The sequence below is a fragment of the Astatotilapia calliptera genome, chromosome 9 (assembly GCF_900246225.1).
Source record: "Astatotilapia calliptera chromosome 9, fAstCal1.2, whole genome shotgun sequence".
Classification (NCBI taxonomy): domain Eukaryota; kingdom Metazoa; phylum Chordata; class Actinopteri; order Cichliformes; family Cichlidae; genus Astatotilapia; species Astatotilapia calliptera.
The window spans coordinates 20,684,771-20,699,942 of record NC_039310.1 but is presented as its reverse complement, the minus strand read 5'-3'; the positions used below and the strand labels follow the sequence as shown (position 1 = coordinate 20,699,942).

Sequence of the window (15,172 nt, the reverse complement as noted above, 5' to 3'; positions counted from 1 at the left end):
AGCAGCTGATGACCAGAAACTTGAAAAAACAAAACCTGCAAATATTATCTTTAGCCTGCATCATTAAAATGAAAAGTTTAACTCCTGTCGGTGTCGTGCATTGTGGCTGCTCATTAGATGATTCAGTCATTCAGTGAGTTTGAAAGTCATGAAAAATGAGCTCAGTTAAAAGAAGGACACTCCAGCAGCAGAAGGACTGAGGTTGATTCTTTAATTCTTTCTTTTCTTGTTAGAGAAATCATTGAAAAGAAGCCTGAGAAGTTCAAAATCGAATGCCTCACAGACATCAAGAACTTGTTCTTCCCAAACACACACCCCTTCTATGCTGCCTTTGGAAACAGAGAAAGCGTGAGTTTCTCAATTTTGTCCCTGTGCTGTTAGTACTTTTGAGGTTTTTCTCTTTGAGATCTGACTGAATTCTTATGATAAATGAATGAAATTATACTTTTTCTCATTTTGCTTTTGTATACAAGGATGTGTTTGCCTATAAGAAAGTGGGCGTTCCTGCGTGCCGAATATTCACAGTGAATCCCAAGGGGGAGCTGATCCTCGAACAAGCCAAAGGCAATAAAACATCGTAAGTAGGCGACCCATCCCTGGAGTCAGTTTGTGTCTGCCAGCTGTTTCTCTCAGACAGACGGTCATTGTTTTCACTGCTGCTGTCTTGTTTTTTGGCAGATACAGCCGGTTGAGTGAGCTGGTGGAACATGTTTTCCCTCTGCGGAGTACACAACACAACGCAACCTTCAGCTGCCCAGAGTTCAGCTCCTTCTCTTACTGGAGAGAGCCCATCGCTGAGGTGTGCCTCGAGGAGCTGCTTTAACTTGGACTACCAGACCCCCGAACACTTTAACTCTGGTTATTTTGTTGACTCTGCAAAGGCTTAATGCCAGTTACGTTCATTAAGTTTGGAGTATTGATTCACTCCATATTGCAAATATATTTCCTTCATGCGCCTCGTTATTTAAACTTCACAGAAAAAAAACTTTATCTGAAGGCTTTTGCAAAGTTTTCCTTACAGGAGCAGAAGTTTCTTAAGGACTTGTATAGACAGTGGAGCTATAACAGTTGGTGTGATCAGGTTGTGCGACATATGAAGCGTGATCACAAAGTCCTGTGACTTCATGCAGTTTTAAAAAAACTGCACCTTATCTAAATTTGGACAATTTCCCATTCAAGGTCGTCTCCTTGTGCACCTCTGGTCTACTTCCAGCACTGCTGCAGTTTTATTTCACACTTTTTTTGACTATTTACACTTTTGTGTTTTACAAGTTTAACCAAAACTTCGGTGTTGATGGTCGTCAGTGGTGTAAGAGCTCGGTGTCTGGGTACGAGACTTTTTCTTTTTTTTTCCCCACGTTGTTATTGTATTTTGTACCTTGATTTTCTTTCCTCGGGATCAGACTGTCACTGTGGACTGAAGCACGGTTGTGTGCTGGCACGCAGCAGATTTTAGCTAAACCAACACAACCGATTCTGACCATATTGCAAGTTTTTCCTGAGAATGAAAATTTTACGTTAAAGATTTAGTATTTTTGACAAACTGGAGCACATTTAGGGCACATTGAAGGCACACAAGTACAAATGAAAAGGACAGTGTTGTGAAACCATCAGCAATGCTGGAAGTAGTTTAGCAAACCCAAGAAGACTACATATGAAGGGAAATCACAAATGTAAACTGGGTATGATTTGAATATTTTGTACGGGTGAGTCATGGAGTTATATTTGCAAATTTTAGTGGTGTATGCAGAACGGCTGCGTAAGCATCCTTTTGCCGCCTTATTTTGTTTATAACAATCTTATTTAATGTGTAGTTTTAAAAAGCTGAAGGATTTTGCATTAATATGCTAAGAAGAAAATTGTGAAATGATTTGCTTGGGGTTTAACTGTATTACTGTGATTTTAAAAAATGCTGCTACTAGAAAATCATTTTATTATTTTCACTTCATTTTTAATTTTTTACTGATGTTTTGGCAGACTTTACTGTCAGTAAAATTTGTTGCACTCTTTCTATGAAAGTAATACACTTTGTGTGAAGAGAACACAGTATTTATTTATTTTTTTTTAGTTTTAAGGTAATTTTCCATTTAGAGTAAGGAAAGTTTCTGCTGCTTTGAGTTCTTTTCTGTAGATCGCTGTGATTACTTTGCGTGGATTTGTGTTGATGTAACAGCGCGAGCACAAAGAATGACCAAATTTCTGATGAATACATGATACAAAAGCAGAAATGTAATTTTTTTTAAGGTGTCAAAATGCAGATTTGCTGTACATAACTAATGCATAGTAGTATATTTAAAGTATGTATAGGACTGAAACAGTTAAAACATGTTGGATGATGCATTAATAAAAGAGACTTTATTTAAAGGATGATCGAGACTTATTTTATACATTTAGCATGTGTGTCTCTGTTACCTCAAAGTCGTGGGGGATGCTAAGAGTAGGGGGAAAAAAAGTAACTTAGTGGTTTACTTGATTACTCTGTGAATGTGAGGAAACTTCCACTGCTACACACTAGCATGCTCAAGCAAATATTTGAGAACTATGTTAAAATTTTACAATAAAAATGCAGTGTAAACTATATATTAATACTCATGAAGTGAAATCATCTCAGTTATTTGGAGATTAAATTATATTATAGCTATAACATCACAATGAGCTCGAGTATGTCATCAGTAATGTGCACCACACTTCACTCTAAGGTGTCTGTTGTCTCTGAAAGCAGAGGAACTACCGCGTTGATGTGCTGGGGTAGAGAAGCGCAGCGCTGAAAGATGACACGACCTCAGATGAGGCTGAGACAGCGAGCTTTCCAGCTTTTAAGACGAGTCGTACTTGGTCTCCTCGCCTCAGTGAAAGAATCAGGCTCGCTGATGTTGAACTGGTGCAGTTACAGAGTTCGTGTGAATGCAGAGCTGTGACACCAGACATGAAACCAGCAGAGTTCAGCCTCTGGATGCTGCGACTAGACACAAATAGGACTGCGTCAACCTTCTCTCCTTGCTCGGGTGTCAGCACAGCGGTCACCAGATAACGGCCATCCATCGGAGCTGTGAAGATGCCTGAGAACACATAACGATGCAGTTAGTTGAGATTCTTACCAAACACAGTGGCACAAACTGCAATATTTATGCAACTATTTAATCGATTTGGTTTACATTTTGTAAAGTTACTGAGCTCCAGAGGATTCAGACTAATAATCTTGGCTTTTCCTGTAGCAAGATTATTTTCAGCAACTTCATAAGTTAAAGTCTTTCATTAATAACACAGAGGTGTAACTTTCAGGGGGGTTAGGGGGGTTATGACCCCCCCCCCAATAATCAGACCTAACCAGTATAACCCCGCCAATAAAATTATGAATTGTCTTGCATAAATAGGCTGTTGGTTTTCTTTACTCATTTCAGTTATTACCAGCAAAATAGTTGCATGTTTAATCATCTGGGAATTTACCCAGATTTATTCTTGACCCCCCCCCCCAATGTTCAGCACAAAGTTACGCCGATCAATGAAGAGATTCCTGCAAAATAAAAAGTACCATCTTTTATCCAAATTCAAAAAGGTAGCACTTGCACTAAACTTCAGGAAAAGGGCCAAAAAGCCCAGTTTCATTTCATAATAATAACTTTTTTGACTTGCTTCTTACCTCAAAGTGTGTTTAACACTAGAACTACATTACTTAAAAAGTTATGAAAGAGCCAACACACTTGGCTCAACACTGCTTTGCCACAAGCAGTTGCTGTGCATCACGACCACTGTATGTGCTGCAACAATAGCTAATTGAGAATTAAACTGGGAATTTTAATCTAGTCTAATTATTTAAAGTGTCTCCGGTGCAATTGGGTCATTTATAGTTTGAGCTTAAACAATTTATCAATGAAAAATTGAAATCAACAAACAAAAAAAACAACAACTGATTTATAAATGCAGAGGAAAATGTGGGGTAAGACTAAAATAACAGATACCTGTCTGAGGGTCGTAATGTCCACCATCATTGACCAGCACCTCGTTGAATCGGATGATACCGACAACTCCTTGAAACGGTGGAAGAGTCAGACCAGCTGAGAATGACACTTTCTCCCCTGAATACAGGAAAGGAAACATCACAGGCTGCCAAACATGACGATAGCAGAGGCAGGAATTTGAATAATCAAAGTCTGACCTGAAGCCATGACACGTTTCAGAGGAGGGGGTCTGAGAGGCATGCTCACATCTGTTGATCAAATAAAAACAGCTTCATTCACTCTTCCTGCGCTCGGCTGTAATGCAGGACATTTAAAAAGGAACACTTACCTGAGCTCACATGAGTTCTGGTCTGGAGGATGTCGGTGGGTTTTTGTGGGGATGCTACGAAATAAAACAAAAACATAAGTTGCGCGAAACAATGTTGTGTACTGCATGTACGGTTGTGGTTGTGTCTCCACCTGGAGCTCCAGCAAAACCCTGAACAGCCATCATGATCCCATCTGTTCCTTTGGGCAACTTGGATGAAGTCATCTCTCCGGGGGGTCCCGCCTCTCCGGTTTCCATCACAGGCAGCTCCAAGAGTGAGGTATTCATGGGGCCAGAAAATACCTTGGGCCCTTTACTTGACCCCTGGGGCTGTCTTGTGTCAAACACTCTAACCGGAGCACCTGAATAGAATAGATATGGAGTGAGGGTTGGGAAAAGGCTAAAGGTCGGTGAAAAACACATGTCTGGAGGGCAGATGCTTTAAGAGACGATACACAACCAGCTGATTTGTTAAACATCATGCCTATAACTCAGTGGCACATTCTTGCAGTCATCTTTCTAATATTACATTTGATGCTACTTTATCTTAACTCATTCACTGCCATTGACGTCTATAGCCGTCAATTGCAGTGAATGAGTCAATGGGTTTAACTCATTCACTGCCAATGGCTGGCAGTGAATGAGTTAAGAAACACCTTAATTCTTCATGGCACATTTTAAGCAAGGTGCTGGTATCTTTCCTCAGATTTTGGTCCTTGTTAAACATGACAGCACTGAGCAGTTGCTGCAGATTTGCCAGCTGCACATCCATGATGTGAATTTCCTGTTTCAGGACATCCCAAATGTGCTCTGCTGGGTTGACATCTGGTGACTGTAGAGGGCATTTGTGTGCCTAGAACTCCTTGTCATGTTCAAGAAATCGCTTTGGGATTTGATGTTGTTTTATCCTCCTGAAAGCAGACATCAGAAGATGGAAACCGTGTATTCATAAAGGGATGGAGAGGTTCACCATTACACCACCATCACCAACCTGCACTGTAGCTATAAGGCAGGATGGTTCATGCTGTTTATGCAAGGTTATGACCCTAACATCTGAATGCTGCAGCAGAAATGGAGATTCATCAGATCGGAAAACACTGTTCCAGTTTTGTTGAGCCTGTGTCGACTGTAGCTTCGGCTTCCTGTTCTTATCTGACAGAAGTAGCAGCCAGAGTGGTCTTCTGCTTCTGTAGCACATCTGCTTCAAGAATCAATGTCTTGTATATTCAGAGATGCTCTTCTGCATACCTTCGTTGTAATGAGTGGTTATTTGAGTTATTATTTCCTTCCTGTCAGCTTGAAGCACTCTGGCTACTCTCCTCTGACATCAACAAGACACTTTCACCCAGAGAACTGCTGCTAAGTTTTTTCTTTTTCTGACCATTTTCTTTAAGTCTTAGAGAGCAGATCAGCAGTTTCTGAAATATTCAGACGAGCCTGTCTGGCACCTACAACCATCCCATTCAGAGACACATTCTGATGCTGGGTTTGAACTTCAGCAGGCAATCTTCATCATGCCTGCATGCCTAAAAACAATGAGTTGGTCCAGTGTGATTAGATAGTTGGATTGATCAGATAAACAGGTGTTCCTAATAAAGTGTCCAGTGAGTATAGCATGTCTGTGAACAGAAATCTGCTATAATAAGATGATTAACACCTCCTGATATAAAACCGGTTATAATTTTCAGATGGTATAATTTTTATACCATCTAATATAAAAGCTACATCTACTGCTATATGTACATGCACATAAAATACAGAAATGTGACTGATGCATAATAAGCAATCCTGCACACTGATGAAGTGGCAACTTCTGGGCCTAAAAACTAATCCAACACAAAGTGCCAAAACTGCAGTATCTACACTTGAGGCTGACTCCATAAGCAAGTCAATTGCAAAGTTTTTGGTAGGTTTAGAGAACCAATCGTTACTTAGCCTTATGTAGCAAAAGTTGGGATACTTTACGAGGGAAGAAAGTCATGATGGGTGGAATCTGTAGGCTGCAACTGCAAATCATCAGCGTAATTTTTGTAGTACCCCCTCCCAAAGCCACTGAGAACAGCAGTTTCAACTTTGGGCCAAGCAATGCTGTGGTGCTGTGCTGGTGTCAGTTTTTTTTGGAAGCAGTGCTTTTAGATTCCCATGTTAAAATGTCCAACTTTACCACAGAAGGAAATATATTTATAATCTGATACAAAAGAGAGAATGGCTTTGTTATTGCTAATTTTCTTGCTCGTGACAACTGAAGGCAGGGCGTATTTTTGTAAAACGCAACTGCTTAACTATGAGGGTAAAAGTTGCACGATTAAGGGCGTGGGTGCTCTGAGTGGCAGGCCAGTGCTGCCAGCTGTCAGCTACATGTTGTACCAACAAATCTGAGTTATTGAACTGAACCTCTCAACTATATTTCTGGTACTGGTGCTTACTGGAAGAATGCTTAAGTGTTTGAGTGCCTAATGAGAAATGTCTGCACACCTGAAAGAACAGTAGGTGATTCAGAAGAAAGCAAACTTTACAAAAACAATTAAACATGATCCTGCCCACCTGTATTCTTGACAAAGGTCGAACAGGCGAAAGCGTTGCAGTCTGATGAATGTGCCAGTTTTATCTGAAGCAAGAAGACATGCCTGCTGTTTAACTAATTGGTGTGTGTCATCTGGCTTCAGATGAAGCTGATAAAGCATAGCAATACAATTTATGCTGTGCTCTCTAATATCTCTCTCTAATATATCTCTTTTTGCCTATGGGAAGCATGTATATTGTAAATAGAGTTCACAAACCAAAGGGTGAGTACGCCAACCCTTTTTTCGATAGTTGCCAATGGCTGAGTGCAGAGATCAGGAGTTTGGATGGCAGTAAACTTTATAAAGCATATTGAAAGTACACGGTAAGATGCTCCTGGTTGTGCTTCCACCATATGGGTTTCACATTAAGCAACACTAAAGTGTGTTTCCAGCAGTAACGCCTGACAGTCCATAGAAATGTTAAACATTGTTTATTCAGTTTTTTGACTTCCAAGAAACCTGCAGTTGTTTTCATGATTAAAGTGCGGCTACTGCTGAACCCTCATTAACAGGCTAGCAGCGAGTGATTATCTGAGCTTGTTATTAAAGAAATTAGCAGAGAAAAAAAGAAAAAAAAAAGACTAATACCCCATTATCCATCATTTACCAAAACCACACATCTTGGTGCATTCACTAACCTACAGGTGAGGTGAACCGTTGGTGTTTATCATCTAGTGATCTTTCCAGCTTCAGGCACATTACTCATTATTGTTACTCTTTGGTCTACAACATCTAAGTTGCTCTACCAAAAAGGAAAACCAGCACATAAAAGACATACCAGCAGCATACCAAGATACGGCCACATGTTCAATCGCCACACAGCTTATCCCCTCACCCCGGGGAAAAGGATCGTTCACTGCAGAAGCCAGAGAAATCTGCTTGTTAAACGCAACATGTGCAGAGAGACCAGCCCGTGGCAGTAAAACAGCACAGGGGGTGTGTGTCTGTGAATGTGCACTGTTTCACTGGTCTGTGTTTCTTGGTCTTGTCGCTCCTCGTACAGGGCGAGGTAGATTCTCTGGAGAGTCATGTTTGATCTGAGGGACTGTAAAGCGTTTTCAGACGCAGTGTTACAAGGATAAAAGACGCGAACAAAGGATGTATGCCTGCACACGAAAATGCTTGTCCTGATGAAAGAGATTAGCTGTAAACAAATACAGCTTGATCTACCATCCACCACAGATTTTCATTCCTCCACCAAAGCAGCATGGGAAATCCTCCCTCTGCTGTTATTCCCTTAACCGCCTGATCCAGGCTTCAACAGCCCCTTGTGTCACAAGAACTGCCACTTTCCACATTACATACCGCATTGTAATAACTGCAATCTGGTGCATATTGACTTTATGACTCACCAAAAACACATTAAGCCCTTAAGGATATGATTTAGAAATCAATAAATCCAGCCTAAGAATTTCATGCTGAAAGTACCCAAAAAAAAGGGTTGTTGCACAACATTTCTGTCGGAAATAATGTCACACCTCCTCCACCAGAACAATGAAGCATACATGAGTAGCCACAGACTGCAGCACACAAACAGTGCGGACTGTGTTTTTCTTGGGGGCTTTTCTACAGGTCCCATCTTGTTTTTGGTTCATGGGGTTATCATATTTGACCGCTGACCAGAGTGTGTGTGCCTTATCTCTAACAGGTCATTAAACTACAAGCACCAACCACAAGCCTTGTCACAATCAGGAAAGCATGCTTTCTAATCTCAAGAGGTTTCCATAATAGAGCTGTACTTTAAGAATCTCAGCTCTCCTTGTCAAAGACATGAAAAGGATGTGTTTTAACGCAAGGGATTATGGGGAAATGGGTATGTTTAAATATGCAGACATACATGGCAATACAGTATATAAGGCAAAAACAGTGTTTGTACAATTCCAACTTTAACATTGAGCTTTAAAGGCTATGTTTGTTATTACCACCTTTAGTCTATTTGATATTGCATGGCGGTTCAAACTGTGTTTTTCTGTGTTCATTATTCCATTAATTTGGAGCAGATCCCCAACACCAAAGGCTGAAATGCAGCGCCAAACCATGACAGCGCATCCACCACGTTTTACAGTGTCTTCTTCTTTTCTGACCGCATCTGTACAAGCTAACAACCACTTGGAATCATCATTCCATAAAACCTGTTGCGACTGATTTTCAGTCCAGTTCTTTGGCATACCTCAGCTCCCGAGTTCACTTCCTTAAGAATGGAAGGATGGCTGTCAGTGGCTTCTTGACAGCCATCCTTCCACTGAGACCATTTCTGATGAGGCTTGAAGGAACAGTATTGGATCAACTTGAATTGGACGGCTAAAAAACCCAAACAAACCTATGTTTTTCTGAAAATGTTGAGGACTGGATTGAAAATGATTGAAAAAGCACCCAATGGCCATCAAAAAAACTCCAGAAAGCCTTGAGAACTATTCCTTAACAACTCTTTAAAAATTACAATCAGGTCTGGTTGATTGGAGGCAAAATAAGAAGAAATGAAGCGGAGCCCAAGACATTTGCACAGCACTGTGAATGCTGACACGTATCTACTAAATATATTCGGTTAATGAGAGAACGGAGAGGATGGGCACGTGACGCACAGATAAAATGCAGAGCTCTAAAAAGGAGCAAACAACAGCTCATAACTGTGAGTTAAATCTCTCCTAAACAAAAACTTATATTTACATTCATTTTTCCTAACATCCAATGAAGCTGCATCGCTTGAGACAACATTTGTAAAGCCAGGTTCGTTAAATAATTACAATCATGCAGTGTTTATATGCGTGATTACTAGCTTGCAGTCTTCAGGGCTTTTGTAAGCTGAATTTAGCAACAATCAAGTCAAAATTATTTTAGTTAAAAACTAAACCCAAGAGTCAACTGTAATAAAAATAAGGGGAAAATTTCCAAAAGGGGAATGCAAAGTTTTTATTTGTAATCACTGTCATATAAACTTATAACTAGAGCAAACACTTGCTTTGATCCTTAGTGGCTACTCAGCTTTGAAGAGATAAGAAAAAGTGCAATGGACTCCCTTGAGAAATATGGAGCTCACTGTTGAATGGACAACATCCATGTCATGGTTAGTATGCAGTGAAGAAATGACACATTACAGCTCTTTCTTTTTAAGGTTCACAACTTGTATGACATCATGGTAAACATCTTGACAGATGGCCTGTGGGACCTCAGAGGAGCTCACAGCGTTGTGTGTTTATTTCAACAGGAAATGAGCTCAACCATGTAGTTAAAAATGTGAGAACTCCATAAATGGGATTGACGAGTAAGAAGCAAAAAGAAAGTAACAGCACTGCAAAGACTGCGAGCAGCACTTAATCTGAAAACACGCTGATGCTCTTGGCTGCGAACGAAAGAGCAGTACCCGAGAGGGCTTTGGTAATCTGTGTGTCTCTATGACAGAGCATTTTCCATGCTCTTCAGATAAGCAGTGCGAGGCAGTACAAGGTAGCTCACAGAGCAAACACAAACTGAGAGCCAAGCACAAAGTGGCCTCTAATGTCTCTTTGAGTGGAAATCATGAACAACATTCCAACTTCCCAATGACATATTACAACACAAACCACGAGGTGGAGTGACAACATTTTCAGTCGTTAGAGACTATTTGGTGAAAAAAATTGAAAATTGGCACGCGATAGTTGACTATAAATCAGATACAAAACCTCTGGTTTGACTTGGAGTGGACCCAGAACAAGAACTAGTGCTGCTTTATTCCAGATGAACTACATTTATATTCTGGCCAAGAATATTTTTGCTGCATCACCTCCTTGTAAACCGGTAACTTCTGGTCACAGAGGAGAAGTCCCAGCTCGTAAACGTCATGGGCGTGCTTCTAGTTCATAATTGAAACTGTCAGAGTCAGTCAAGTCCAGCTCAGTCTCAAAGGTGCCATTAATGAGCAGACTCAGGCAAAAAGTATGCAACATATGCACCAATATGAAAATCTATACTCTCAAACATGTTCACAGCAACAAAGCCAAACAAACCACGCAGCACCAAATATTAAGTGAACAAGATCACCCTGATGTTCTAACTTAATGCAATAAAACCATAACACACTCAAAGATTTAAATGCACACAGGTACAGAGTTTATGGGCAAACACAGATACAAATAAATGCACACTTGGATGCACAAATAAGCCTGGTGAGTAATATTTCTTTATGCCAAAGCATTGCTCAACACAAGTGGGGTCTATTAAATGAACCATGTGTCTTCAATCAGGCCCGCCTGCTTTAACTGAGAACACGGTCAAATGAAAATCCAACTTCCCCTCACTCGCAGACTGAAACACACTCCAGTGGTACAGATTCTCTGGTATACAGTCAGTCCGGGATAAACAAATGAGTTCCAGGTTAGTAATCAAGCTAAAAGGCTGAAATTAAGTGTAGCTGTTTCATTGCCATCTCAGGCTTCGACCACTGAAGTGTCCGTGCATAATTAATAAAATCAACCCTTGTAATGTCCATACATCCTGGGGTCAAAAATGACCCCAGGACAACACATGGGTTAACCCAGAGAATCTGGATGGTTTTCCATTTAAAGCTGTGGCTCAGTCTTTTTGTGGCATGCACCATTTCAGAATAATGATTAAAAAAAGAAATTTGCCCCCACCTTCCACAATTTTCTTTCACTAATAAATAACAACTTGCACATTATTTAAAGGTCAGCATAATAGCAATGGCAAACTGTTACAAATTGAGCCTAATTTCCACATTTCAAAGCTGCTTGCTTGTTCAGTATTTCTACTTTAGGCCAAACTGGATCCAGTAATGTCCAAAAGACTGACTAATGCAAGCATGTAAAACTAGCGATAATGTGGAATCCACTGACTGGTGCAGGGTGTGTTTTTTTGCTGGAGGAATCAAATATTTAAAATAAGAAGAATTGAATCAGTCATACTTTAAGGCAATGAAAAGTGTGTTTGGATTACAGCACAGGCATCTTACCTTCATTACCAGGCTGGAGGTCTCTCTCCATATTTATAATGTGTTTTTCGAGAGTCTCACAGATTCCCCTCAGTCCTCCAATGTCTTGTGCATGAGCTCTTACTGTGCCGTTCAGCTGATTCACACAATTCCACAAACCAGTGACGTGCATGTTCAGCCCCTCTTTGATGCTCTGGAGATTCCTGGAGATAGGATCCAGCTTGCTGCATAAATTCTCCACATTAACAATACGACTGCCCATGTTGGCAATCTCCTTCTCTACATCTTGTGCCTTTTCCCTGCATTGATCGGCCTCGGCTTCCACCTCCCTGCCCAGCTCATCTAGTCGCTCTCTTAGTTTCTGGTGCTGGGCTCTGTGGAGCACCAAAAGATCCCTGGCCTCCTGTTCAGTTTCCATTTTAACCTGATCCCAGCTAGAGTTAAAGCGTTTGAGAGTCTGAGACTGCTGGTTCTCACCGCCTTTAAGGTAGCTTAATTCACCCTTTACATTCTCAATGATATTGCTGTAGTTGAGGAGTTGCCCCTCCAAAGCTGTGATGGCACTTTTCTGGACTATCAGATTAGTCTCCATAGCATCTACAGAGTTTGTGAAACTGTGGAAGTCTTGCTTGAGGTTTTCAACAACAGTTAAATGATCTGTGCACTCTTTTGAGCACTTTTGGTTCAAAAGATCGAGTCTATTCTCCAGAATCTGAACGGAGTCCTTTAAAGTGTTCATGTCTCTCTGCTGAACGTCAGGACTTTCTGGCTCACCACCAGATGGGGAGTTGGAGGTTGTTTTAATCAACAGAGCTGAGAGTCTGTCCTCCATGGAGGACAGTTCATTGTCCATAGTTTCCCTCAGGTCTTTGACAACTTCTTCCCTTTCTTTTCTCAACTTCTCCTCTACAAAGTGGCTCAGTGCAATTAAAGACTTCTCTGTGGTGTTCAAACGAATTTCAAAGTGTTCCAGCTGAGCCAGAACAGAGTCAGATACTTGCTTTTCATTCCCCGGAACAGACAGCTTGGTTTTAAGGTCTTGGATCTCATTGCGGAGGTCAGTTTCCTTTGAATCCATGAGCTCAGCCAGACTGAGGTAGTTGGCTTCCTGTCCTTCACAATGTTCCTGAACTGACAGAATTTTATAATCACAAGAGTTCTTCAAATCTGCCATTTTAATATCCATTCCCTCCATCAGCTCATCTCTCAAGGCGCTGATTTTATCGTCCAGGTAGGCCCGCAGGTCTGCATCATCTATAGAAGGAGCAGAAGAAGCCGTGGACAGAGGGGTCTGGGCATCCATTAATAGACGAATTTGTCCATCATGATGGTTGACGCGACCCAGCAGCTCATCCAAGGTATTGCGCTTGGACTCAAGATCATCTGTGACCTGGTTAATCTTGTTCATGACATCCTCCATTGGTGTTGCGCTGTGGTCAAAAGAGAAGCCTTGTACCTGAATGGTTTCGGTCCCTGCACCCTGTGCACTGGCAGGCTGTCTGACGTTATTCAGCAGTGTAGCCAGCATTTTACTGGCATCCTCCTGGAAATCCACTCTCAGGTTCGAGGACAGGTCTGTCATTCTTGCTTGCATGTCCAGAACCATCTGTGATAGTCGCTGCACTTCCTCCTCCAGGTGTTGGGAGCTTTGAGATTCTCTTTGACCATGTTGTGTTCTGTGACCTGTTTGACCTCCAAATTGCCCCTGCCCTCCCCGTGGATGGTTACTCTGGCCATCTGTTCATGGTTTTGGAATTGGAGCAATAAAATTGAAGAGAGATGGTTAGCAAAGCATTTTAAACTGTTTCATTTTATTTTGTATATTTTAATGCAAGACTTTCTTATGTTACAGACAAGTCTTTCACCATATGGGGCTGGAAAATGTCCAGAGGCAGCAGGAGCTTGAGGCAAACGCTCTGTTTGGACTGGCTTGGTGTCCTTCAACTCCATGCAGTCATGGCCCTGGTACCTCGGGCAGCACCTCCACGCCAGCTCTGTGACAGTCTTGTAGGCAATCTTGTACGTCGGTCTAAAGTGTGTTTGATATCTGGGAACATAAGACTTTAGTATAAAGTAATATTGCAAAAATCTACTAGAAACATATTCAGACAAATAAGATTTCTTGCTATTCTTCTTCTCAGCAATACAAAGTAAACTTGTAGCTAATTAAGACTAGACAAACCCCGGTCTGCTCGTTTCATTAATCATGCAGTTGGCAGGACTCAGAAACAGCAGTTTTCGTGAGTGGAACTGGTGGGAACTGTCACCCATGATTAACTACATGTCACTGGTGTATTGGTTGCTCAATAAACAGTAAAGCAAAACAAAGGGGAAGTCAGAGAAATGCCAGCCCATGTCTGTCTTTCTATGACCAGTGAAGGCTGGATGGGAAATTTTTTCTTGCTAATTCTGATATTTTGCTTACGTTTTGCTTTCTTATTTATTTTTATTTTTTATCAACAGTTAAAAACACCCAAAGAAACAAATAAACCCATTCATAGTATCCCCTGATTGCCTATTGTAAGACAGTAACAAAAGTATTGCTTCATATAACAAAATAAATAGACAAAAAAAAAAAAAAGAAGAAAAAACTGACAAAAGCAAAGAATTTGCCGCCCTCCACCTAATATCCAGCACTTCTGGGAACTTACATCACTTGTTGCGCACAGTTTGGCAGCTCCGGTGGACACGGTAAAACCTCCGGCTGTACGAAGCTCTCAGTGCCTCCCGCTACAGCGCAGCTCACGTTCTTGTGCACAACGTAGGCGCACCAGTTTCTGCACAAAATCACTTGTTAATCACTCCTGGTGTGCAGCAAATGCCCGCGTGCGTATGCACGAACAATTAAATGCAAAGTTACGCACAGAAAAGAAAGAGTACTTCACTGACTTGCAGTCATGAGTTCAATAACTGATGTCCAGTTTACTTACTTGTTTCTTTGTCTCGTTTCGGCGCCAGAATATGCGTTTCCCTGAAACATGCTGTACTGAAAAGGTGAGCCAGTGATGAGAGGGAAAACCATTAACAAATGGATAAGTAGGAGTCCGCGCTTCATGGCTGAGATATTTTAAATCCTGCAGTATCCCTTCAGGTTGTAATCATTAGTGATGATCTTTGGTTTGGAGATCAGTGAAGGCACTGCGGATTGCTCCGTCTCTGTAGCGCACACATCTAAACCAGCTCCTTCCAGCGTCCTTGGATGTGACGTTTCGGGAACCCCTCCAACGCTGACAGATGCGTTTTCTCCAACTTGCCAGTTCTCGCATATACACATGTAAGTGCACATTTCGCATATAAAACATTGTAATCGCCGTAAATAATATCCGGACGTCTAAATGTGGACAATGGTTGATTTTGTTTCAAAGGCACAGTGATTATCTCCGTGCGTAAAATGTGCGCTTAACACTGTCGGTATGCT

At 41.3% G+C, this 15,172-nt stretch overlaps 2 protein-coding genes across 4 annotated transcripts in view; one reads left to right on the top strand and one right to left on the bottom strand.

Annotated features, from left to right (window-relative positions):
- LOC113029155 (phosphatidate phosphatase LPIN2) overlaps positions 1-2,364 on the top strand; it is an 18,571-nt gene extending 16,207 nt beyond the window's left edge. For all 3 annotated transcript variants that reach the window (XM_026179831.1, XM_026179830.1, XM_026179829.1), the window contains exons 18-20: positions 234-348; positions 474-577; positions 679-2,364. In XM_026179831.1, the coding sequence (XP_026035616.1) occupies positions 234-348; positions 474-577; positions 679-823 (364 nt within the window). In that variant the 3' untranslated portion in view covers positions 824-2,364. The remainder of the gene's footprint in view (positions 1-233; positions 349-473; positions 578-678) is intronic.
- emilin2b (elastin microfibril interfacer 2b) lies at positions 2,337-15,172 on the bottom strand. The gene is made up of 9 exons (XM_026179828.1): positions 14,685-15,172; positions 14,406-14,531; positions 13,620-13,801; positions 11,776-13,491; positions 4,419-4,628; positions 4,288-4,341; positions 4,157-4,207; positions 3,960-4,076; positions 2,337-3,059 (listed from the first exon to the last, which is right to left on the bottom strand). The coding sequence occupies exons 1-9, from the start codon at positions 14,807-14,809 to the stop codon at positions 2,728-2,730; spliced, it is 2,913 nt and encodes a 970-aa protein (XP_026035613.1). The 5' UTR covers positions 14,810-15,172; the 3' UTR covers positions 2,337-2,727.

What these genes read in the sequence shown, in the direction of transcription:
- emilin2b (XM_026179828.1), bottom strand. Translation starts at nt 14,809, where the DNA reads ATGAAGCGCGGACTCCTACTTATCCATTTGTTAATGGTTTTCCCTCTC. An exon ending in GAAACGAGACAAAGAAACAA is followed by an intron (nt 14,532 to 14,684) that starts GTAAGTAAACTG and finishes GATTTTGTGCAG; the next exon opens with AAACTGGTGCGCCTACGTTG. An exon ending in CAGAACTCATGTGAGCTCAG is followed by an intron (nt 4,208 to 4,287) that starts GTAAGTGTTCCT and finishes TTTGATCAACAG; the next exon opens with ATGTGAGCATGCCTCTCAGA.